General features: G+C 40.7%; 1 protein-coding gene across 1 annotated transcript in view; it reads left to right on the forward strand.

Moving 5' to 3' along the window:
- Positions 1-26,515, forward strand: part of PHLPP1 (PH domain and leucine rich repeat protein phosphatase 1) — a 133,687-nt gene that overhangs the window by 102,226 nt on the left and 4,946 nt on the right. The window contains exons 8-15 of the mRNA XM_066186770.1: positions 293-353; positions 2,035-2,130; positions 5,991-6,146; positions 14,431-14,631; positions 15,653-15,815; positions 20,112-20,242; positions 23,943-24,047; positions 24,965-25,159. Of these exons, the coding sequence (XP_066042867.1) occupies positions 293-353; positions 2,035-2,130; positions 5,991-6,146; positions 14,431-14,631; positions 15,653-15,815; positions 20,112-20,242; positions 23,943-24,047; positions 24,965-25,159 (1,108 nt within the window). The remainder of the gene's footprint in view (positions 1-292; positions 354-2,034; positions 2,131-5,990; positions 6,147-14,430; positions 14,632-15,652; positions 15,816-20,111; positions 20,243-23,942; positions 24,048-24,964; positions 25,160-26,515) is intronic.

Raw genomic sequence — 26,515 nt, forward strand, 5'->3', positions numbered from 1 at the left:
AAACTTTTAAAATCCTCCAGTTTCTCGTCCCTGATCAGTTATGCAGTGTCAGTCATAGCAAGTACAATATAACACAGCAAATGTGCTAAGACATAATAAAGAAACAGAGCTCACAAGAGGTTCACAAAGGTCCAGATCTTCAGAATTTTTTTAGGTTATTGATGTGGTCTGAAATCTCTGGGTGTTACTTCTTAAAACAGTTCTTATGGAGCAATCATTTAAGTGCAAATCTTTGTCACCACTTTTCTTGATATATATATATATATATATATGTATTTTATTTTTTCCCTAGAACTTGTTCACCTTGATGTGTATCCAGTTCCTAATTGCCTGGCTTATATGGATGTTTCTAGGTAAGAGTATGTTTTTTCTTGGACCTGTAAAATATAAATCAAAGAGACTTCTGGAACAATGACATTCGCTGTCATCTCACTGAGTGGGAATGAGGGTAGGGATTGGACCTTGGGGTAAGTGAAGACTAATTTTCAGAGTTAGAGATTGCTTTTTTACCTACTGGTCAGTTTTTTCCTGTTTCCTTTTTATAGATTTACTTTTTTTTTTTTTTTAATTGCTGCCCAAAGCAAAATTTGTATTCCTTTATAATTAAAGAGTTTCCATGATTTAAAGATTTCCTGTCTTAGGAGTTAAAACATGATGATTCAAATACACACCAATCTGAGACTTGTACAGAAGTTACTTTCTGGGTATGTCTGCATCGTAAGCCCAGCGTAGGTGATGGTTTGATAGTTTACTCATCAGTTTGGCAGCTCCTGCAACTCCTCGTAATTCTTTGCAGCCCTGGCTGCTGCAGGGAAGTCTGCAGTTGCCATTTGAATGCATACGTAAATTTCACCTTAATGAGGGAGGTGGGATAACAAAAGAAATGGAAAAGGGGTTGTTTTAGTTTGTTTTACAGTTACAGGAATGAATCAGGAAAACATTTATATGTGTGCTTAATGGCTGTCTTATTTAAGAAATTACTCACCTGCATTTTAAAGTGATAATCTCATTCATTAAGAAACCTGCTTAAAGCACTCATGCTATTGATCATATAACCCTTTCTGTGCTTCACTGCAGTGATGATGGCATTGTAACTAAATGTATAGGGTGTCGTAGCTTTTTGACTTGCTTGGAATTTGGGGAATTTGTTTGAGATCAGAAAGGAAGCTATCTGAGAAGAGGGGTTGGGTTGCCATTGCGTATTTTGATTGAGGACTCTTGCAGGAATAAACTAAAAGGAAATGAGTACATGATTGATTTATATTCATCCTTCATAAGCATCCTATTCCTGAGCTTCAGGTCTGCAAGTGCCTCTTATTTGATACCCAGTTTGCATCTGTGCATTCTGACTGAAGTAGTCATTGTGTGCATACATTTGCACACAATCTCCTCCATGTATCTTGTGCTGCTAATTTTTGTCTTTAAGGCAGGATGCAAGAGTGCCCCACAGTGCCTATTTGCATGTTTTTGGCGCAGTATTTGGAAAACCTTGCCTCCAAGATATTAGTTTCCAGAAAGGTTTGCTTCTATGAAGATAAATGCAAGAAAAGCAAAACAGTTGGCTTGAAAGATGCACTCAAGAATTTTTTTTCTCTGTTCAGTGAGGTAGCCAAAGAATGGTAGAGTGGATTTCAGTGAATTTGAGGGATTGAAGAGCTATTTCAGCTGTGTAAGGTGTGAATATCTTCTGAGGAGCATCTCAGAAATTTTCTTCTCCATGGAGATATTTCAGCTTTGATACTCCAGTACTCTTAATGGTTCCCTGATAATTTGGAAGCAGTTTTGTTCCATATTCTTGGTGACTGCACATGTAAGGAGATAACACTGCTGTTAGCTTTCTTGCCCCCTCACTCAGGACCTGACTGCACTGGTAATGCCCTTGCAGAAGGGTGGATGATAAAATCTCACAGGCAGCATGCTATGTAGCAGATTTGTTTCCTGCAGGTATCTGTATCTCTCTTGAAGACGTATTCTTAATAGCCTTTATATCTCAATTATACTTTAGTTACACCTCTTGGTGTTCTTTATTCATAGAAATCACCTGGAAAACCTGCCTGAGTGGGTGTGTGACAGCAGGAAACTGGAAGTGTTGGATGTTGGCCACAATCAGATACGTGAATTGCCTGCCCGGTAAGTCTTGCAGAACCAATTGCACAACGTGGAACAGGATAAACAATTCAAAAATAATTGCTGGCTCAGTGTTTGGCTTGTTCTAGTGACTGTCAGGGCTGTTTTATCTTTCGTTTGATTTTATTTTTACCTTGTGGGGTGTCCTCATGCCTTAAGCTTCCACCCAGCCTTTCTTCTTTTACTTTCATGCAGAGAAAGTAGTGCCTTTGAACTTTAAAGCTGTTTATGTGGCTGTTCAGGCAGGAAAGCCCTTCATTTTTAATACTGAATATTAAATATTTATAGCCATATCTTTGCATGACAGTTTAGAGATCCAGTGCTTGTAACTTAGTTTCAGCGATGCTTGGAGACTCCAGTTCACAGTCCTGTTTGAGTCAAAAAGGGTTTAAAGAAGGGAAAGCCTCATCAAGCAAGTAAACTCCTGCAAGGAAAGCAGTTGTCCTCACTACCAAGATGATCTCTTCCAGATCCAGAAGTCTAAACTTAAAATTGATAAATATACATGATAGAAAAGAAGTCAAGAGGAAGCAAAATAGGAGTTGAGTTTAAATAATAAATGGATCTTGCTATTATTTGTTCTAGAGAGAGCTCTCTTCCAGGTGAGTTATACTGCTTAGGTGGTGATGTTGGGCATTTTTAAATTCCTGCCTTCACTGGAAGAGAGCTGTCATTTTAGGTTGTTCTGTACTCTTTGAAAGAGATGTTGTGAAAGATGATGATGTATCATGAGCTGCTAAATCACAGAATAAGCTGAGTTGGAAGGGACCCACAAGGATCACCGAGTACAAATGTTTTCCTTGAGCTGTACAGCACAGAAAAGCATCAGAAACCAAGAATGACAATTTTTTCTGGGTCAGGTGAATGTGTAAGATGGTGTAAACTTGTCTGTCTTAGTGTCAGAAGTGGGAAGAGAATAGATTTCAGAAATACAGGCAGAAGAGGATGTGGGGAGATTTACCCCACAGAGTATAATAGGCTGATGGGCAGACTATTAATCCCTCTCTTTTTTCATACACACACACACACACACAAAAAAAAAATGAAGTTGTGCCTACTCAGAAGGTGGGGGTGCAAAAGTTCACTTTTCTTTCATTTGCACTTCATAACAGCCAGGACTTTCAAGGCATACCGGATATCTCTGGGAGATTAATGATTAGCTGAAATTAGGTACAGTCAACATCCCACTTGTCTCTCCTGCCATCTTATCATTAACCCCAGGAAATAGCTTATCTTTGAAAGTTCTTCTTTGTAGTATATGTCTAGATAGCTTAGCTCCTAATAAGTCAGCTCAGTTTTAGGGTCCTGTTCTGTTCAAAAGGCAGGCTTTGAATAACTGTTAAACGTTAGGGGAGATTTGGGTCTGGACTCAAGTGCAAATGGATCAACATGCCTGAGTATCAAGTAAATGCAAGTAAAAGCTCAATAAGTGTGTTCAGGTGCACTGCTGTGTACTTTTATTTTTCTGTATAGAATAGCATTCTAAAAACCCGTAAAGTGAATCAGCAGGGCTCTCCTGGGAGGCTGCTTGTGACACTTAAACACAAATGTTCAAGCCTCGAGTGACCAGCATATTCCTGGTAGGGTGAAGGTTGCATCTGATCTAAACAAACTACACTTGATGCTGTGTTTTTTCCTCTTGAAACAGAAAAATAGTCCTTGAAGACAAATAGTCAGAGCAGTTGAGGTAGAGGTTTCTGTACCAGCATTTGTCTCAATTAAGGAAAAAGGGAAAATGTCCCCTGGACTGTAATGCAACTGCTTTAGCTTTAAAAGTACTGAAAAATAACAAAAAGAGTACTTGGTCTTAGCTAAACAGAACAAATCCATAAAAATCATACTGCCAAAGAGAAAGGAAATATTTCAGTTAGGAGTTGCCAAAATTACCTTGTTGCCATCAGTGAACAGATACTTGTTTTTGTTCCTTTTTGTCTGTTTTTTTAAAAGATCTATTTGTATTCAATGTTGTATTCTCTTGAAGAGTTGCTTAGAAAAGGAATTGGTAGAATGCTTACACCAAACCATGTTTTCTGAGAAGATGCTGATGATAAATGACGTGCTTGTCCTTAGAATTTATTGATTTCACCAAAGCTTCCAGTGGGAATTGGGCAAGTGGGAAAGCTGCCTGTATGGAAGATCAGTCCCAGCGTCCTGGTTCCCCACCCAGCTTGAGAACTAGGCGTCCCAGGCTCATCAGGAGCTTGTTTAGTTAAACACTCTTCTACCTCTTTTCAGCCAGCCCAGGTCCTTCAGTGCTTGAGTGCATGTGTGACTTGAAAAATAAGAGAAAGCAAATTTAAAAAAAAACAAAACAAAAAAAAACCAAAAACAAAAACAAACAAACAAAAAAAAAACACCTCAAAGATTTACTCAGTTCTTCTGAATTATGGAAAGAGGAGATCTCTGAGGATTTTGCCACGATTTGTACTTTTTAAAAAATTTTAAAATGACAGTGCCCCCAGCCATCCCAAAAAAACCTCAAAGGGAATTTTTTTTTGCTGTCAACCAGTTCTGCTTTCTACCCTGATATCTGGTGTTTGACAGTATCAGCTGGTCTCAAAAAATAGAATACAAAGGCAAATCTATAAGTGAGAGATTTTCAAGTAAAAATAGAGTAAACCAAAAATGGTTAAATAACAAATATCGTGATAGGCTCATTGCTTTGGTAAGTCTTTTCACCCCGTGTTGAGCCTTCTGGAATGATAGGGCTGGCTGTTGACTTGTATCCATGCTCATAACTCAGACAATCCAGCCAAGTGAGATAACTGTTAACACTGGCATGCAGATAACGGGAGTGACGGTATCTGTCAAGGGGAAAATACTCAGCGTACTTGATTGATGATTCTGGCACAATAATCCCATGACCTGATGCATTGTAGGGACGGGGCAGGGAGGCTTGTTATGTGTATTTGGGTCATTGTGACAGAGAGAAGAAGATTTTTTGCTTTAATGCTGAATAATTCGAGAGTATTTGATTGAAGCAGGTCAGCATGTTGCATGGGCTCACCAGATTAAACAGTACAGTAGCAGGCATGTAAGACAGATGTAAGACATGTGGCAGATAAAGAATAATCTTTTTTTCCTAATTTGCTGAAAGTGGTTTCTGTTCAAAATTGAGAGTTGCTGTTTTTGGTGTCTTTAGGTGCATACCTTCATTCCATTGTTTATCCTGTGAATTTAAGCTATATTGTTTGATCAGAACAGCTGTTTTTCTCTTTATGTTGCCCTCTTCTCCCCTTCCCTTCTCCCCAGCCCCACAAAAAATGGAGCAGGGGGGTGGGACTCCAGGTCATCTATTGCTTGTAAAAGCTCAAGAAAGTAAAGCCGATTAGATAAATTTCATTCGCCGTAGAACTGGAAAGGAGGCTTTATGTAAGTCTGGTATTAACAGAAAAGAAAAATTGTGGGGGTGGGGAATTGCATTGGATTATGAGTCAGCACATGATGAGTAGAGCACTATAAAGCTTGTGGGGTGACTGGTGATTTCACCCCCACTTCTGAAGTGTTTGCATTAGCTAGGGGGATCCTACATGTGCAGATTTCTGCAGCCTTTGTTAGCAGTTACCTCCTTCACTGTCGTACTTCTATATTCATGTTTTATACAGTGCCATAAAATAACCCTTTGTCACTACTTTCACTCCTGAATCATCTGTGAACCTCCTTCCCTGTCTCTGAAAACCTTTTGAAAAAGTTGGTGGAGAGTGGGAAGACATTCTTGGATCTGTGCATAATTAATACCATGTCTGCTAATCATTTGGCTGAATCACTTTCTTGTAATGAACCATGATACCATATCTAAATTATCAAAGAAACTCTTCAGTTTAAATTTTTTCTCATTTTTGGTGTTTTTGATATCTCTTCAGGTTGTTTAACAGTAGTAGCTTGCGGAAGCTGCTGGCAGGACACAACATGTTAGGGAGGCTCCCAGATCGGCTCGAACGAACGCAGGTGGAGGTCTTGGACGTGCAGCACAACCAGCTCCTGGAACTGCCATCTAACCTGCTTTTGAAAGCAGACAGGTAAAATTATAAGGAAATGAGATCCTTTTGACTTGCTTGTGGTGAACCTTGCTTGGCCTGTTACTTCCTGGTTCAAAGGGTAATCTGAGGTTCTCCTAATTTGAAAGTTGCCAAGACTTGTGTGGTAAGAACAGATGTCTACCCAACTCACCAAAACACATTCTTTTTATTCTGGCTTTGTTTCCTTATATGGTTGCTTCTTTTTTCCCACCAAGCTCCTGCTGAACACCTACTTCTTGAAATCTAGCTGTAGAGTTAAGCACATGCTATTTTCTACTACATATACTGAAATGGTTTAGTGGCAGTTTCTTTAAATACATTTTTCTTAGGCTTATTTGATGGAGTGTGAAAGCTTTTTTTTCCCCCTTCAGTCAGAGGCTAGAACTTATTTATACCGGTCAAACAAAACAAAATCTGTGCATAAGGCTGTCAGAATAATTCAGTTATTCCCCTGTTCCTGCTTTTTGATTTTTTTTTAATGCTTTTTAAATGTTTGTCACTAATTTAGCTGGTGTCACCACTTGATCTGCTTTCTGGATTCTTTTTTTTGTGCTGCTGTTTCTTTAGTATCAGAGTCTTCAAGGTTTTGGGTTTTTTCTGAATATGAACATATCCTTCAAGTGTCTATGATTGGAATATAGGAGGTTTGTAGCATCATGGGGATGGTGGATGGGCTGGCCCCACTTGGTGTCAGCATTCCTTGCACCTCTTCACTTCCACATATAGTCATGGGATTTCTGAGTGCTCAATGCATGTATAATTTAACAGACAGTGAGATTGTGTGCTGTGGGGTTTTATTTCTGATCCTAGCTGTGACAAAAGGAATGCATAGCCCCTGGCTTTCTTGAGAGGTGCAGAAGCAAAAGATGTGGTGGTGTGGTGATCTCACTGGCAGAGCTCCTTTCCCAATTAAGAGTATTGCAAAGACATTCCTCTTATATTGGTATTAATTCTGTCATGAGCCTCTGGTTAAATTTCCTGGAACTGACTTGGAGAATTAGGTTGGTGGTTGAGTTGCTTTCTAAATAAACTCTTTAACTGTCCCAAGTTGAATCTGTTAGCTTGAAAAGAAAATAAACCTTTAAGTAATTTTCAGAGAGCTCCTGGTATCTTGAAAGCAACGAGAGAAATAATTTTGCAGAATATGTATTAAAAACAGATCATAGGTCTGGGATGTAGTATAGTGCAATTTTGGCAGAGAGAGAACCTGGATTTTCTTGTGCTGCAGCTCATCTGTAGGCAGAGGTTTGTTGGCTTTTTTGTTTGTTTTTTTTGTAATGCCAAAATGAACAACTACAAGCTAAAACAAGGATTAGGGATAGATTCACAGAAGTTTACTAGGAATATGCTGAAAAGAGGTAGAATATTTTGAGTAACAGTGTTAAGTGGCTGTTTCAGGCTTGGGGACTTTTTTTCCCCTTTCCCCTCTGCAGCTTTTGAACAGTAGAGGGTTTGTGTTTTCAAAGTCTTCCACAGGTCTTAACAAAGTCATGCACCATCACAAGAGATAAACAGAGCTTACCCATTCTGACATCTCATCAGCAATGCAGCCTCCCCTGCCTGTGATGATAGTAGAAGCAGTTAGCTTGGCTAGCATTTTCCCTGTTGATCCCTACCATTTAACTTGGTTTAAGATGGTATGGCTTGTCCATCCTGGTTCTCCTATGACTGCTGCAAAAATGAGAACTGTGAAGGAAAACAGCAGTACAGGTTAATATAGCAGTGTACAATGTCAGAGTGTTAAGTTTGGAATTTCCTACATAAAATTTCTTCACTTTTTTTTTTTTTTCCAAATGCTTGCATCTATCAGCAGCTAAGTGTCAACAGAAATGAGTCTGGAAAGGCGTTCAGGAGATTGTTTTGCTTTTTGAAAAGGTAAAATGCTTGTCTTCTCCAAGCATTCCCTGGGAAGCACAATCTGTACTGCCAGACGTGCCAAGAGAACTGGTTCTCCTGAGAGGTGTGCCATGGTCTCTACCCAGCATGTAGTATTGGACAAATCACTTTACCTTACAGAACCTTTATCTCTGCATAAAATGACTTGCCTTTTACAGCCTTGAAAAGATTTGGGTTTGTTTTGGTTTGGTTTTTTTGAAAGGTACTCAGGTCTGTGCAACTGACAGATGATATCTTGTCTGGATATGAAGTCTCATGCTGTGAATTATAAATGCTTTCTCTTTCTCAATCCTGAATATTTGACAAAGTGGGTGTGAAGTGCCTTGGGCAAACTTCAGCACAAGCACTGGTGGGCTTTGACATCTAGAACATCTGAGGAAGGAAAGGAAATCAGTGCACTGGTGCACAAAGAGAGAATATCACTTCACAAAAAAACCCCACCAAACCCCAAATACTGAAAAACATCAGTTCTCTTCATAAAGGAATCTGTGAACAGTGATTTTTTTTTTGCCTTAATCCTTCGAAAAACAATGAAAACGTGTAATTTTCTGCTGAGGAGTATAATTAGGGATATTTTGTTGGTCTGCTTTTTAATTAATTTTCTATTTTAAACTCTTAGTCGAGGAGAAATTAAGGGCTAGCCTATGAAACATCTTTCTGACCGAGATAGAACTTGGTTCTGTTTATTGCACTGGAAGTATGCACATCTTGATCATGTTAGCAAGGATTTCTCTTGAGGGGTGGGGATTTTCTTGGCAAGATCAGTGCTGCAGAGGCAGCCAGATAATCTCTTCATTTCTCATTACCATATGCTGGAAAAACAGAGAATTCATGCAAGTGCTGCAGCTGATGGGGAAAACTCCCAAACTGAGTCCTGAAGCTTTTTTCGTGCACCTGCATTCCTGAAGCCTTTCATTTCTGTCCTCTGCTGCATCTGTTGTGGTGCCTTTTCCGCTGTCCCGTTCTTGTACAGGCTTTTTACTGCCTTCCTTGAGCAGCTTGCAAGCAAACTACCATTTAATGGCATGGAAACTGTTGCACCAAGTGCTCTCCAGATGAGACCAATGAGTCTTCAAGAGCTTTAGCTGGGCGCAGTAGAAAAGCAGTGACAGTGTCCGGGCAGGGTTAAAAATGGGGGGAAGATGGGCAAGGGTTTGTCTCTTGCCTAAGTGTTCTTTCCAGTTAGAATGAATGTTTGCAGTGTCAACCCTTAAAATAGCCATCTGACTTCTTAAAGCATTTGTGTGGTGAAGATGTGTAGCTGTGATATGCACAGCTTAAACCTTGGGCTTTGTTTTGCAGTGTCTGGTAGTGGCCAGCTGTGGTGGTTAAGCCAGTGTCAGCTATACAGAGCTTGTCTAGACTCTGCGTGATTTTTGTTTTCAGCTTTGTTCAGCTGTTCTTACCTCATTTTATTTTCTGTTTGTTTTGAATTTATTTGTTTTGGGTTTGGTTTTTTGCTGGAGTTCTGGAAGGTGACCCAGTTAAATTTTCTCTCGTTTGGTATTTGTCATTTCCACCCACTGTGGCTTCGTCTTTGTGATGCAAGGATTCAGTCCTATCCTGGATGCAGGGGAAGTGTGAGGGAGGAAACCAAGTCAAATGAATGCCAAATGCTCTTTGAGTGTTGGATGCACACGCTTGTGTTGCAGAAATGCTTAGCTGCACTTGTCTCTTTGTTGCTAGGTTAAGGATTGCAAGCAGGTCTCTTTAGAAACTGGGGAAATCCCAGTTAATAAAGTAGCTAAAGATATGTCAGAAAGTAAGAGCTGACGAGAGAGCAGTACTTAAGTGGTTTTTTTGGCAGTCCATCAACAGGAAGGGGATTCACTTGAATGTTTCCGTCATTTAATTTATTTTATTTGTTTTTTAAAGAAGTACTCTCTTCTGCACAGGCTGGCAAAACAGCTTTGATTTTTTTCCCCCTCTCTTTTTCCCCCCAGACATGCTTAGCTTACAGGATTCTTCCTCACACACCTGCTACCACATTCATAAATTATTTTAGTCTTAGGCAATCAGAAATTGAGGGCATGCCTCTGCAGAAGGCACTGAAGAAGAAATTTTGTATTTTGATTGCTCTGTACTGATGGAGATCTTGGGACATGGGCCAAACTGGAGATGTTGATTTCTCTGCATATTCTCTTTTTGCAACTGCAGTTTTCTTTCCAACTCTTATCAGTACTTGCAAGCTAAACACAGTGGTTTTGATTTGCTGCTGCTTCACCAAAGAATGCTGTTGTCTGTGTTCCTGTTCTTAGTGTCAAACATTCCTAAGCTTTTTGGAGAGCTTACGTTTTTTTCAGTGGTGGCTGTGTCTTACCCAGCAAGGCAATTTTGTCAAGCTGCCTCAGAAAATGGTGAGGAATTCAGAGGTGCTGTGTTCTCCCAATTGTCTGTATTCAGCTTTTGTGTGTGCTAGAGGTAGGCATTGATAGGCAAAGTCCAAACTTTTTGCAGTTTTATGTAGAAGATATTCTTCCTCTGCTCTACTTAGAATTTCAAATTGAGATAGAATCTTCTGGGTATGAATAGGGAATGGATATGACTGCATATTAGGTGTTTTTAGTTGAATTAAATCCATGTCCTTGATTCTGGCCTATTCTTTGGGACAGTCTTCTTTTCTTATTCTGTCTTTTGGAGATGTTAAGTCCAGCAAGGGACTTAATACCCCAAAAAACCAAAGGTGACTTATTCCAGCTAGAGACCGCTGTTTATGTTATTATTCCAGAGGAGAATATTCACCTTGTCAAAGCTGAAGAATTCAGACATCTCTCTGCCAGCGCCTTCATTTCTTTCTTCATCTGCAACGCTCTCTTAGTACTTGTTAATTCATGCTTCCCTGACTGTATTGTGCTCTGGTATGTGTGCAGGCTGCTGAATTCAGGTCTTTGTAGTGATGCTGTAGTTTTTTTCATGAGCTTGTGGTATAGTGTGTGGGTGGAATTGGAAAGGGGAAACAATTAATTTTGGACTGAGCTTTAATACTTGACATTCTGCTTCCATCTGATAAGCAGTGTGAGTGGGATATCTTCAAGGAACATGAATCAGTTTAAGTCCATGCACAAGAGAGATGGGAACAGTTGTGCCCAAGTAAATTTCCGCTCCTCTGGAGGGCATTTATAAGATGTGCCTTCTAAGGTAGCAGCTGGCACATTGCACAGGGATGAAGAAATAGGGGAGTGGAAATAACCTGGAGGAGGACTTCTGAGTTAAATCTGTGTGAGGGAAAACCTGAAGGGCAACTACAGTTTTAGGTTTTGCTGTTTTTTGCAGTTTTTTGATTGTTAGGTTTTTGTTCCAGGGTTTCTTTTTTTGTTTCTTTTTTCTTGTTTTTAACATAAGATTATAGCACAGAATTGATAAATCTTTGGCACTAGCAATCTGATGGCTCATTCTGTTCTCTGCCCAAAGAATAGTGTCACTATTCTATTTTGCTTCATTTTTATTTTTAAATTTAGACAATACCTTGAAAGAATTATTATTTCAGAATGTTTTTTGCCATTTTAATGTAACAGCTGGTCTAAAAACATGTAAGCAAGCAACACATTCATTTCCAAAAGCTGATTTAATTCTGTCATCTAGAGACAGATGAGTGTGTGACTATTCTGACCCTGACTGTCATTTGTTTCAAGTGAGACACCCTGCTACCACAGGGTTCCTGTTCTGAGGTGTTAGCAAGACTTTTGGTAGTCACCTGAACTCTGTTCGCAACAAGGCACTAGCCTGTAGGTTAGGATGATGGGTATTTATTTCCAGTGTTATTGTATCACTCCCTGGAAGATTTAGCAAAAGATCAGGGTGGGAGAAATGGTGAGTGTATGCAGAGCATCCACTCTTCTCTCTCTTCCACATTGGAAAACACATGCATCAAAACTTACTTCTGACAGGAACACACAGATTCCACTCACTTTTATTACCAGTGAGGTTTTTGAAATCTCTTGTTACTTTTCACCAATGTTGAAAGTTTATTAAAAACAGAAGAATGAATAATTTTTCTTTTGAATTAAAAGTGGCTACAGTATAGTACACTGTATTAATTTCAGCTGTATCAGAGTAATGTGCCTTTTCTTAATTGAGTAATGTACCTTTTCTTAATTGAAGCTTTTAGTTATACTTTGGGCTAGCTGTTCTTGATCAGACTTCACAGCCATAGGCTACGATGCTCTCTAAATTACCTCTTTGGCTGCTGGTACCTGTGGAACACTCCAGGTTGTTGTCATGCAGCTTGTGAGAACACAACTAAGATAAAGGTTCTTCTTTAGAAGAGCATGACTTTTCTCAGGGTGTGTTTTGCTGTCACCTCTTATCCCCGTCTTTCCTGTGGCAACTCACTTTTCCCAGCAGTCTTAAACCTAATTGTTACTTAAGCATTTCCAGCTTGAGCTGAAGATGACCATTTTGTACTATGAATGGTACAAAAAATACCGTGGCTTTAATGTTAATCAAAGTGCTTTATTGTGTGGAGAGGGAAGACTGCCGTGCACATTAAATTAAAGTTGCCAAAGTAGTAACTGTCTATACTTGAGTAATAGCTGTACTTGCTGCTGTTTAATTAAGCACAGGATCTGTTGATGCGGTATGCTTTGGCTTAATGATCCAGCCTTGAATGAGCTTAGCATATTTTTAGTTTGTAGCTAAAGGGTGAAACTGAGCATCTTTTTAGAATAAATAAATAAATTAAAAACCTCTTTCAGCTGCTTATTTCCTTCTCTGTACTAATCCTTCCTCTCCTCTGTTCCTCCTCTGGATTTTTAGCACCCTTGTGAATAATGAATGAGCCTGAGGATTAAACTGTATTTCTCTGAAGTGGACTCCTCTGTCTGTATGAAGCAGCTAACCTGGTTTCAGTTCTGTGCAGTGCAGAGAGGCTTTTGCTTCTGATGGAAATAGCGGGGTTTTTTTAATCCTTTGGCATTCCACGTGACTCCTGTAGCATGTCTGACCCTTATTTACTGCTGAGCAAGTTTGAACCAGCTGCTACTCCTGCAAATCCACTTCATTCATTAATAGACCTTAAAGGTCAGTGTGGACTCCTGCGTGCATGGGAGCAGCCGTCAATATTTTATCACTTTCTCTTAAGATCGATGACAGGAGCGCACCTACCTTTTGTGTCCTGGTCAGTGGGCTTTACAGGCTTGAGACAGCACATTTATGAGTCTTTTTTCTTGAATGCAGCTTTGCCCACTGCAGCTGCCTGTTCCCATTAGTTGGTTAGGGGCAGGACAGCCTGGTCTGAACACGGTCGCTGCAGGCTGGCAAGCCCACCCTTTGTTCTGCATTGCTCCAAGGCAGCCTTCTCTGAAAACAGAAGGGAGAGAGGTCCCATATCTGTTGAAAAGGCATGGTCATACCAGAGTTGGTTACTAAAGGATAGATAGCCTTATTTTTCCGTTTGTTTGGAATTGCTGGTGTGAGTTCTAGCCGTCAAGATACCTACAGTGCTGCTGTGATCACCACACGCCCCTAACAAACATCAATCCTCTGCCCGAACATCAATCCTCTGCCCGCAGAACTTTGCTGTCAGGAATGGGTGGTGCCTATACCTCTGCAAGTCTTGTTCTCACCCTGGAAAAGGCCTCTGGGGGAAAAAGAATAGCTCCATTTCTGCGGTCCTTCAGCCATTCCTTGTGGTGGAACTGCAAAAACACGGGCTTATGCTGCGCTGGGGAGCAGGGGAAGGGCACTCAGAAAAGCTACGCAGAGATAAGGCTCTCTTGCTACGCACATCAGCAAGCAAGGATGTAACTTTTAAAATTTAATTTGCTACTAGCACAGTCTCTCTTTAAAATCTAAAACACAGATTACTGCTTGCTCTCAGATTTTGGTTTTTGTTGTGATTGATGCATCCTTTTTTATCCAAATATTCAAAGAATACTTTTCATATTTTGTAGTTGCTCTCAGGCCTGGAGGTTTAAACAAAATACTGTCTGCACCTTAGATCATATTTAAAATACTGAAAAATTGGCTGGCTTTTTTTACCATTGTCTTGCTTAGTCACTTGAAAGGCAATTCTCATGGTTCATTGATGATGAATACAGAACTCGTTTTTACCTGTAATGAGTATGGAAATGATGTGGTTTGTTATTGCTCTTACCTGTCGCTTCAGCTGTAGTGATACTGGATATACTGAGCTCTTGATAACAAGACAGAGGCACTTCGATGCACCTTTTGCTGATGTTTCGTTCTTAAAAATGTGGTCATTAAAAATACGATCAGAAATTTTGCTCATGTAATTCTGGACTTCTGGTCAGTCGTCAGCTTGTTGCTTTTGACATTTACCTTATGACTATCTTAAGTTAACTCTTAAAAATAGAGATTTCTATTTATACTTCTGGGCTAAACCTTCAGGATGTTTGACTGAACCCCCTTATGTAACTTCTCTTTGCAGCCTGAGATTTCTTAATGCCTCTGCCAACAAACTGGAAATGCTTCCTCCAGCCACCCTTTCTGAAGAAACCCATAGCATCTTGCAGGAGTTGTATTTGACCAATAACAACCTCACAGATAAATGTGTACCCTTGTTAACAGGCCACCCACACCTGAAAATCTTGCACATGGCTTACAATCGCCTACAGAGCTTCCCTGCAAGGTAAGGAACTTGTTTCACTGCCTCTGGCCCACGGGTGGGTGGGCATCATGAAGTATTTTCATAGTGAGAACTGAATTGCACAAGAATGTGGTGGCAGAGGCTGCATTTTGGGTGTAGTGGTAGAGCAGTGGGTGGATTCCCCCACTCATGCCCTCCTGCACATTGCTACCATCTCTGGCAAGACAGACAAGTGAGTGATGCTTGTTACTTGGTGAGTTTTCATGGTGCTTGAAACTCTTTTCAGCTGGACTAGTTCAGCATGGTCACTCTTTGCTTTAGGAAGTCAAGCAAGGATGTCTTCTGTTCTTCCTGGCTTGGTAACTTTGCTTACACCTGATGAGCTTCTTCTCACAAGAGATTTGTGAGCACAGCCATCTGGAAATGTCCTCTGGAAGTGGACTGAACTCCACTAGGGAAAAATCCTCTCAACTCCAGAAGGAGATTCTGCCTTGGCAGCAATTTCTGTGCTTTTCAGTTCACTCTGTTTTAATCAGAAATCTTTCAAGTGTAAGATGTGCTGTAAAACTGATGGGGTACAACCTCGAAAAAGAGATGCCAATAAATAATGGAAGAGACATCTTTGTCCTTGTGTGATATTCTGAGCAGCTGGGCTTCAGCAGCAAGGAGAAGGGACAGAGGTGAATTCAGGGGGAAGGGCTGAGTGGGGTGCTAGGAGAGGGAGGGGAAAACGTGAGGTGGAGAGATGTAGTGAGAAACTAGGGTTGATAGAAAGGGGGAGAAAGGAGGAAAGAGTGAAAGTGAGCAGGTGAGCAGGGAAGATACAAGCAAAATAAGTAATTTGAAAGGTAGCATTAACAAATGCTGACAAAAGAGCTACACATTTCATTCCACAACTGCGTTAGCATCTGACATGAGGAGAGCTGACAGGCACTGCTGTGAACAAGAATCAAAGGCTGTGATTTTGTTCTCTTAAAGTAACAAAAGCCATTGCTCTTATCACCACTTCAACATAAAATATGTGTCTATTGAAAGAAAAATTCTCAAATTCTTGTTTTCATAGCAAAATGGCCAAGCTGGAAGAGTTGGAGGAAATCGATATTAGTGGGAACAAACTGAAAGCCATTCCAACAACCATCATGAATTGCAGACGTATGCACACTGTCATTGCTCACTCCAACTGCATTGAAGTCTTCCCAGAAGTCATGCAGCTTTCTGAAATAAAGGTAAGGAATGAATGTGCTTTGGAAGAAGAAAACATAATGCAATTTTACCAATTCTCTTCTGCCCTCGGGTCTCTCATTGCTGTGGGATAGTATATTCTCAGAGAGTATGGGGATCTGACAGCTGCTTTCTCCTCTGAAGTCATGGGCAAAATATTTGCCCTTGTACAGCCTCAGAGTGGAACAGAGAGGAGCCTCAAAATCTGATTTTAGACTTACCTTGGTTACACTGTATCTTTTCTGCCAGATAAGTGTTAATTGTCTTCCTCAGTCTGTTTTGATATGACTTAAACATTTGGCCGGAGCTGTGCGTAATTAACTCTTGCTGCCTTGGCAGTTAGTTGATTTTGTAGGAATGGACTTTGTTTAGAGCATGTCTTAAAAACCGCTGAAGCTGCAGAACAGGATAGGCCTCAGCAACAGAGATAAATTTGGGGAGCACAGGATTTGAGTATTCAGGCAATCTACTTTCATTTTGCTAATTGCAGTCATATTTTGCTCTGCAGGAAGATTAGCTAATCTGTCTCCTGTCTGTGTTTCCAGAAGTAATTCTCTACTTTTTCCAATGCTTCTTTTTGAGGGAGGCATTCTTCACTTGACCAGACTGTGAACACTCCTCCTTACCTTTTGTGAACTGAGTTCCTGCTTCTTGCCTGGCTCTGGTGCAGAATAGTTTGCACTGTGTGCCCTTTCTGCTGGACAGAGCTGGGAGACGGTTGTCTCACAGCATACAAATCTTGTGATACAGCAGAAAAATCTGTCCTTCTCTGAGGCTGAGAACTGATTACCTATTCAGGGACTCAAAACAACTTAAGTGTCCTTCTGGCACTTTGTGAAGTCAAAAGGCTAAGTTCCCAGCCTGCTGTGTGTGCCTCAGTGTCTGGGGTCATGGAAAGCACCAGGAGCAATAATTCTGTTGGACAAGCGAGTATATGTAAAGATGAGCTTTGTGGTTTCAGCCAGGAAATCTCAAACAAACTCCTGGGTATTTGAATACTCCTCCCTCTTTGGAACAATGGCCAGAGGAAGCAGAGGGCCATTTAGAATCAATCAGAAATAAAGCCTTTTCTCTTAGAGGAAGAATTGGGGTGGGGGAGCAAGGCTCTGCATGGTAAACATTTCTTTAAAATATGAGGGTGGTGTTAACATTAAGAAAAAAAAGTAAACATGCTGTCAGGGAACAGTCACCCTTTTCCTTTTGTTTGTATGTCTTGGGGAAAACTAAATGCTTTAAAGAAGTGTCATATTTAAAGTGCTACTTGGCCACATTGGGCAGCAAAATGCTCTTGGAAGAGCTGGCAGTTTCTTCCTGCTGGTTCCCTATGGCTTAGTTCTCTTCAGCAGAAGAAAGAGATGTGGACGTCACTAAGTATTTTGGGGATGCAGGGATAAAGTGTGGCTTAATCTAGGATGGAAAAGTGTTCTTTGACTCCACCTTTGTGGAAGGAAAATGCCTGGTCCGTACTCAAGCCTAGTTTTGACTTACATGAGATGAGTTCATGTAGTTGCCAGGTGGGAAGGTGCCTTGTTGGACATACTGGCTTTTGGGCGATTTCTTTAACTCAGGGTCAGGGTTGGTGCTTATCAGTCTGGAGGCTGGGCATGTGCTGCCTGCCTGTATCCATTTCTTGCCCTTACCCGAGTTCCTTCTTAGCTATGGGGCAGCATTCAAAATATGCCAAAGTGCAGAATTTATTTCTTTAACTATGGATTTGGTCACTCGGTGAAATAATCTTGTTTGTTGCAAAGCACAAAGTCATCTAGTCTAATGTCACCTCTGTGATTGTATCATAGTTGATGATTAATTTTAACTGAAGTGGCATTCACTCTAAACTCCTGGGGAAACTCTGTTACCTGAGGTAATAGCTGTTCTGCTTCTGTATTTAATTAGCCGGAGAGGCTGACGTATTATGTTTTTGGTGTCAGTGTCACTGGAACAGTTAGTAGCAGCAGTTACTATGCTGTCTGAAGTGATTTCAGAAGGAAGATTAGTGTAAATGATGATGCTTTTACAATTGCAGTAACTCCAGGAAAAAATGACACAAGGTCGTTTTAAAGATATAATTGTCTCTCAGCCTTTTTTACACACTACAGTCAAGGCTACAGAAGTTGTGTGTTGTCCTCTCTTTCAAAGAGCCCAGGGGAGACCTTGGAAATACCTTGCACAATACGTTTCTAGGGGTTTTATTTTCTTTTGTCACAGATATTTGTACTGTCCGAGTTAGGTTTGCCCTGTGCACACCGAAGTGTCTTCTGTGAACAGCTGAGCTAGAAGCACTCACACCTGAGTCAGTGCCCCAGCAGACTCTTCCCTGAAGCTGTTGTGTGACTTCAATTTCCTTGCCTTACAAAAGAAAAAAGCTGAATAGGATAGTATTGGTATGACCACCTTCAGCTACAAGTGGAAATAACCCAAGTCCCTTCCACCCTTAAACACAACAGTTACAAAGGTGTGAAAGCAGCAGCCTAAGCAGATGCTCCCTGTTAAACCCTGTCTTCCAGCTGGCCCATCCAGTGCAAAATCCTGTGTGCAGTTGCAGTTCTTCTGGCGCTGCATGGGTGGGGCAAAACCAGCTTGCATTAAAATAACACAGGAGGAAATTGGGATAAGATGAGAAATAAACTTTCCTGCTTGCCTGTGGAGTAGAACAAGGACTAAATTTAACACAGACTCACAGCAAGTCCTTCTTAGCGTATTCTTCAAAGAGTACAAGTAACACCCAAGAAATTCCAACCTGATAAATAGACCATCTTTGCTAGTGCCTAGGGACCAAGGCATCTGCTGTAGTGTCACCGTCTTTGGCGCACTGGGCATTTAAGGAGAACAATGAAATTACTGGTATTTGTACTTTCCATTCCAGCGTGCTCTTCCATCAAATATGTAATGCCATGGAGGTGTTGAACACAGCAAGGCCTGCTGGCAGCTTCCTTAATCTGCAAAGCAATTACTGGCTCTCTGGAAGCAGCAAGGAGTTGTGCAGAGGGAAGAAGCTGGAATAACTGCTGCTACGCTTTCTACTATTTTGTTTGCTTTAAACTTTGATTTCCTTATCGGGCTTAGATAACGTCAGCAGTTTGTTCTTCATAGATAATAAAGCCTCCATATTAGACAATCTCAGGATTCAAGATTTGGGTCAGAAATTTTTTATTTTCATTGCGCTTATTTAATAAAGTGTTTGGAGACTGTTCTTTTCCAGGATTTACTAGGTTATCTTATGTCTGCTTCCAGCTGAGGAGCTGGTGTCTTTGAATATACCTACAAAAATGAAAGTGCCTCTCTTGTATTGATGGAAATTACATAATGGTCAAAATGTGCAGCTAGAAAAAATCTCCCTCTGCCCCTTTCAGCTCTTTTATTAAAAGTTTCTAGAGTCTTTCACTTTTGCAACTTGAAAGTAGAAAATTGCCTTTCAGAAAGATGTGGATAGTTCTTCTGTCCTCTGTTAAATACCAGTCTGCTCTGTCGTCTCAGAAATTTTTTTTTTTCTTCAGTTTTTAGGGCATACTACACTAGTCATCCTGTAGCAGTTTGGAGATTTGATTTTATTCTCATATACCCTATTTTTCCCTGTGTATTGACTTTCATTTGGATATGCAGCTTTAAACAATGTTTGGAGATTTTATCATTCTAGTGCACTCGTTCTAGCTAATTTGTGTTTAGCTGGTGGATAGCCTGCAAGTTTCTTTGTGTTTTGTATTTTTGAAATGTTTAAAGTTTATTTTTTCACTCTTTTTTAAAATTAATTTTGTATTTAAATACAAATCCATCTAAGATGACACCGATTAAAACCATGTTTAAAACTGCTCTAATATTTTCCCCCCTCTACTCCTCCTTTCCACGTACATTAATAAAACTGCTTATTTTAACGTCCCTCAATAAATACTGAATTTCTGAGAGCCTGATGCCAGTGGCTTAGATGCCCCAGCTGTACTTATCTCCATTTCCTTTGTCTGTTAAGAGACTGTTTTCATTAATAACATTTTTTCTAAATCACTTTGAAAATCCACTGACTATCCCTGTGAAGAGCAGACAAACTTACTGGTTTTGTAACAAGATGACACCTGACTAGGGATGGAAATGGAAGGAACATATTTCTAGGTGTCCCAGACATCTGGCTAGATGGCTAAATGCCATGTAAGAATTTCTTTTGTAAGAACCACTTACTTAAATGAATGGTCTTAGGTCTTGATTGCAGCCTTTATTGTTCATGAAACATGCATTACCACATTTAGTCAAAATTTGTATGATCTTGATGTCAGCTGAATTCTCTTGCTTTTTTGGCTGCTTTCCTTTTGTAGTGTGTGGACCTAAGCTGCAATGAACTGAGTGAAGTCACATTGCCTGAAAACCTGCCTCCAAAACTGCAGGAGCTGGACCTGACTGGAAATCCCAGATTAGCCCTGGATCACAAAACCCTAGAGCTTCTGAAGTAAGTTTCCTTACAGAGTGGGGAAGGAGCAGAACTATTCTAGTTGTGAAAACCATAATACACAGAAGTGGAATCTCTTTTAAGGAACACGGTTCCCTATTGCCAGTGGATCAGAAAGTAACAGATTGTGTGAAGAGATCAGAAATAGCTGCTTCATTGAAGAGGGTGACTTTACCCATTTTGGTGCAGTTGCTTTCAGCTGTAACTCCTGGAGGGGTCTGCTAGTCTGGTGTAACCGCTGTTGGGCCAGTTTGATTCCATTTTACTTTTGACATTAGATTCAGCCAAAAGACATATTTTATACCACTGATGAGATGCCAGTAGCTTCTTGCTATATCTTTTTGTTGCATTCATCCTGCTTGGGTCTGTCTTTGCCATTGTGCTTCTTTTTACCTCTTCACATACTGTTTCTTGTTCCCCTTCATATCTGTCTGCTTCTGTGCTAGAAATTATATGGTTTTTTCATATTAAAACTGCTAAAGACTTGCATCTCTCACTCTGTTTGCACAGAAACTGTTTCCTTTGCTTTGGGACCCTCAGTTTCTGTCCTGTCTACCTGTTTGTTTCTTGCCCTGGGGTTTAAGTGTCATCCATAACTGAAATTCTCCCAAGTGCTTTGTCCCTTCTTCTGCAGTGTGATGAGGAGCTGTAGGAGTAAACCCGATAACCTGTGGACAGTGGTGCTGCCTTGAACTTTGCTCATGTCCTGTAGGAAACTGCACCAGCTCCAAGTTTCCTTCTATGTCTCTTTTATTCTTGAGCATCAAATGGTTCCATGGAGGATTGACTTACTTTTTGGAGTTGAGCAGTTACTTCATGTTGCTTGCTTTTAAATGGTTAAGATCAGATGCTGGAATAGTAACCCTCATCTGTTGTGCAAGCAAGGAAAATTTACAGTGTGAGTTTACTTTCAGCTTGAATCAGCAGATTTTCAAAATATAGGTGAAAATTTGAGTAATGATGATTTCTCACAGATAAAAACAAGAGTCTATGTTCTGCAGCAGACAATGAAAAAAGGGGCATGCCTCTATTTTAAGAGTTGCTCAGTTGCATACAGGAAATCCTCCTGAAGAAGCAGTGTGTAGTATTGCTCTGGTTCATAGGGGAAAAGATGTATATGTTTTATAGAGTTAATGCATGGTGTCAAAACTTAGTGGAAGATGAGCTTTTCTTGTGTAAAACCCAGCAGACAAGATGGGCACATGTTCTCTTGCCATGTTAGTATTCAGGCATCATGCATGGTAGCATTCTTGTTCAAATTTAAATTCTAAGTAGTTGAAGAGTATTGTGGCCCAGTTATATAACATATTTTCACTGGCATATGTGTAGTCCTTAATTCACAGGAAACTTTTCCCTCCTGCATGTGCATTTTCCTTGCTATTTGTTTTGACCTTGGCAGTGTGGGTGGGATTTTTTGTTTGTTTATTGATTGGGGTTTTTTTGGGGGTGGGGGGTTTTTTGGGTTTTTTTTTGTGGGGGGGTGTATGTGTTTTGTTTGGGGGTTTTTTGGGTTGAATTTTTTGTTGTTTTGGGGTTTGTTGGGTCTTTTAAAAAAGTAATTATTCTTAAAACCACAGGTCTCTTCTGTTCACTAGTGTTTATTAGGCACAATCAGGTGTTTCAGGCCTCCTGAGGGGTTTCTCAGTGTCTTGATACGCTACCCTTACTTTTATGGTATACTGCTATAATTGACTGTGAGGGAGGAGGTGCTTCTTTCACTTGATTTTGGTGGCAGGCACAAAAATACTTGTGCACTTGGTACTTTTTATATCCTCCTTCTGCATGTGAAAGGCAGCTCTCCATCTGTGCCCTGGCAGAATTCGAGCAGGTAGTAGGTTAATATGTATTCTCAGTGCTGGTGAGAAGAGTCCTGTCATACATGCTTGCTTTTTTAGTATGTTTGGAGATCTTAAAGGAAGCTTGCATACTTGGGAGGATGTTGCCAAGTGATTTATTGGATGTAAGGATTTTCATTAGCAATTAAAATGAAAAAGAAGAAAAAAAAAAAAGATGCTGTTACTCTGATTTTTAGGAGATAGCATCTTGTTCACTTGTAACATTCATTTTAAATTAAGACTGTCCAGAAGCATTAGCCTGTATTGCCTGCAAAGAATGTTCTGCTGGGTATCATTCTCTTCAGGACACATGGTCTGCTTGTACTGGTGCCCCTAAGGAGGCTGGAACCAGAGTGTTGAGATAGCTTTTTTCGTTGTTGTTTGTTTATTTTGGGGGGGGGGGGTTGTTTTGTTTTGTTTTTTGTTTTTTCACCACTTCTGGGAAGCTTTGAGACAGCTCTGGGTCCTTGACCTGTCCAGGAGGCAGTGGTCAGTCAACCCAGTTAAAAAAGAAACAAACAGAAACTTTTGTAACCCATGTTCATCTGCCCTGGAGATAAATGTCTTGTATGAGAAGTCTGCAAAGAAAGTGTGTTTGCTGATGTGTGTCCTGCTTTGCAGGTGCAACAGAATTAAAATCACTGCTACTTTAGAAGAGATACAGGTTTCCAGTTTGATTTGGGGTTAGTTAAATGTTTTTAATAGTCGTGGCAAGATGTTTGCCTCCTATTTGTTGCATGGAGGGCTGCAAAACCAAGAACTTAAAACACAAGTGGTTCCAACATTATTTATGTAATTTGTTGGCTTTTAGTCTGCCCTCACTGATGTACATCCTGGCTATTAATGTAAAAAGAAATCAAACTGGATGTGACAGTACTTTAGGTTATTTGAGGAGGACTTTGCAATGCAGAAAAGACTTTCCTGTGTGTTCAGGTCAGGTGGGGATTTAGAGGAAAAACGAATGCTCAGAGTGAACAGTTAGACCTTTCTGCTCATGTCCTTTTATGTTTCATTTGGTTCATGAAAGGTTTGGGTGCCTTTGAAGTGTCTGCAGCATGTGGGGAGCTCGCTTTTCCTGCCTTTGGAAGAGAGCAGTAGGGTGCAGGGGGTAGGTCATCTCTCCCCAGCAAAGCAGGGCTGTGAAGAGAAGAGTATAAACAGAGAGGGCTGGGCTCTTTTTAAGTCTTTACTATGCTCCGGGAGATACTTGAAATTCAGGCTAAAGGCTATGTTGGTAGTAAATTGCAGGGTAGAGGATCAAGGGCTGGTGTGAAAATTGGACTGCACAACTGGGGAATGCAGAAGGGCTATGCCTGCTGTCAAGACCACAGGCTGGCTCTTGCAGGTTGGTGCAGGATCACGATGGAGCTGATTGCTGTTTTGTGGGTTTTTCCATGAAAGGCTGTTACTACATGTTGTTTCTAAACAATTTTTTTTTTCCATTTAAGGGTTGCTGTGGGTTATACAGGAAATTTCATTTGAATACAATGAAAAGAGCATAGAGACTTGTTAAAATGGCTGGGAGAGATATATAAGTTAAAAAAGTCACTTCATCAAACTAGTGGCAAATTCACTTTGTATTCCTACAGGGCCTGGTTTGAACCAAATAGCTCAGGGGTAAAGGCAGGGAAATACAGGCCAGCTAAGCAAAGTAGTGCAGCTGAACACCCTCTCAGAGGCTCAGTTATCGTTGTTTGTATACAGGCACATCAAGGTAACCACTTTGAATGTCCTGCTTCGTTTTCTACTATTAAATGTGTTACTAAGAACTGGGAGAGAAAAAAGGGTGTTCTTTTCACGTTTTCAGTTGGATCATGTCAGCAAGTCCATCCATTGCATGTCTCTCCTCTTCTTTCTCCTTGCAGCAATATCCGGTGCTTCAAGATCGACCAGCCCTCGGCCGGCGATGCGTCTGGAGCGCCGGCGGTGTGGAGTCACGGCTACACGGAGGCCTCCGGCGTCAAGAACAAGTATGGCCTGGCATGGGTTTGGCTGTGCGAGTGCCTCGGGGCCGACACAAAGGGATCTTTTCCTCACTGGTAGCTCTGGGGACATTTTAGGGCTGGCAGAGGCCAAGCCACGTCTCTCCATTTGTGTACCGAGCTCTCCTGCCTGGCGCTCCCCTTGGGTCTTTTTGTGGGAAGTTGCTAAGATACAAGGGTAGCCGACACATTTGGTCTATGCAAGACTCTGCTCCTTGCAAAAGATCGGAGTGTTTAAAAGCATTTCCCTCTTTGCAAAGCTTCTTTATCTTCAACCAAAGGATGTTTACCAAGCAAATCAGAGATACTAAAGAAGAGACAGAATGGCCAAAACTCTGAATATTCATAGTGTGTGGCGCTCCTGTGACTAAGGCAGCACTTGACAAATAATGTACCAAGAGTCTGCTAGTCTCTGTGTTGCTGGCAATGTGATGAATCTTTTTGTTCCTCAAATACCTTTTTAGAAATCTTCTGCTACCTAGGTTTCTGTAGCAAGTGCCAGCAAACCTTTCCTAACTCTTAACTGATTCAACACACAACTTGGTCGTCAGCATGCTAGATCCCAAGGTTGGCTTTTGGAGCAGCAAGTGCAGTTTAAATTGGTGATGTTTCAGAGATACTTTCCTTCCCATTTTTGCAACTGAGGGACTTGCTCATGTGCTGAGAAGTAGGAAGAATCCTTAGGGCTTGGCTTGAACTTGCAGTACAGTTCTGTCCATGTCTTAGCACCATTGGTGGGCCTGACTTGTCCTCGCAGCTCAGAAAGCAGTCCTGAAACACCTGTGACCAGAGGTGGTTAAAGCTGGCACTCAGACAAGGCTGCATCTCTCTGGTCAAAGTGACAAGTTGAGAAACTAGTAGTGGGATAGAACCTCTGATGTTTTCCTGCTTTGTTTTCTCCCTAGGCTGTGTGTGGCAGCGCTTTCAGCCAACAACTTCTGTGACAACCGGGAGGCCCTTTACGGTGTGTTTGATGGGGACCGCAATGTGGAGGTGCCCTATCTGCTGCAGTGCACCATGAGTGACATCCTGGCTGAAGAGCTGCAGAAAACAAAGAATGAGGAGGAATACATGATCAACACTTTCATCGTTATGCAGAGGTGAGTCTTGGATCTGAAGCTTTTTTTGCCTTGTCTGTGTTTACAGTGCAGTTTCTTTGCTTTTGGGTCAGGCACCTGCTCTTGCTTCAAAGAAATGTGAGAGGGAGAAAAAAGCTTTGGGTATCTAGCTACCGTGTTTTCTTTCATTGCTTGTTTTGTGAATATTGCCTCAGTTCCTTTCAGGTGTGGGGAGAACAACCCCAACACCTCTCCAGCCAAACAAAAAAATTCCAACCCACTTGCAAAGCCACTAAAATGCTCATGACTAAGTGGTGGGTGGAGGTTTATTCCTTTTTGGTATCCTCTCCAAGTCTTAAGGTTTACAGCTGGCCATAACCAAGTCAGTGGTATAAATGTCTTGATCATTGTTTTAAATTTCCTTGTTACCACTGCCTGCAAAGCCTGAACTCATTCTTTCTGTTTCTGCGTACCAATTCAAGTTATCTAAGGCTACACAAATATTTAAAACATGTAGTCTGACTTCTTAGAAATCCCTTTGGCCTTTGAGTATTATTTGAGCAGGACCCATCCAGAGAGCTTGTGATAAAATTGCTGTGAGTGAAATAGTAGTTCTGTGTAGTGGTTTGGAAATCGTGTGTGCTGTTCTGGACAGAAGAAGAAATTGTGCCTAGGGAGACACTGGATGAAAGAAGAGTATGAAGAGAATTGAATAGAGGAGACTGAAGAGGTCAGGGAAACAGAGGAGAAAGCAAATAAGCAGCTTAGAGACTGAGTAAATGGATCAAATTAAAAGTAGCATTGCTTATTGTTGAATTACTGCACTGTCGGAAAGGAAAAATACTGAAGTTGTTGTATTGGGGAAGATAAGGAAGCAGTAGGGTGGCATTGAGTCTTACACAAGGGAGAAAACACTCCCTGTAATTGCTTATAACAGTGCCTCAGACTGCTAACTGAGAAGGTGGTTGCTATATACTTAAAAGATTCAAAAATAATGACAAATTTGAGTACTTAAAGTACTTACTAAGTGGTTTTGTTTGCTACTAATGCAATTTATGAGAAATGTGGCATTCCTACAAAAAGCTCCTTTTTTTTTTCCCTTTTGGTCTCATAAAAATCAGCTGATCACTTCTTTGGAGAAACAGAAATAATACTGATTCCAGTTGCATTTAGCCATTCATTGATGATGACAGATGATATGTAGCACTTCTAGAGTGTATTTGTAAAAAATAAATGTAGAAAGCACATTGAGGCTCAGTTGCAAATTTAGTTGTCCATTTTGTCCCCCGGATTTTGAATCTAAAGTTCTTATTAGCTGTACCTACCCTTAACATAAATATTAGTAATTAGCTTTCTAATTACTCTAGGAGCAGGAGCCTGATAAACAAGCTACTGGGA

This window comes from Chamaea fasciata, unplaced genomic scaffold, assembly GCF_029207755.1.
Source record: "Chamaea fasciata isolate MVZ Bird 193981 ecotype frontalis unplaced genomic scaffold, bChaFas1.0.hap1 SCAF_1, whole genome shotgun sequence".
In the NCBI taxonomy this organism is placed as follows: domain Eukaryota; kingdom Metazoa; phylum Chordata; class Aves; order Passeriformes; family Sylviidae; genus Chamaea; species Chamaea fasciata.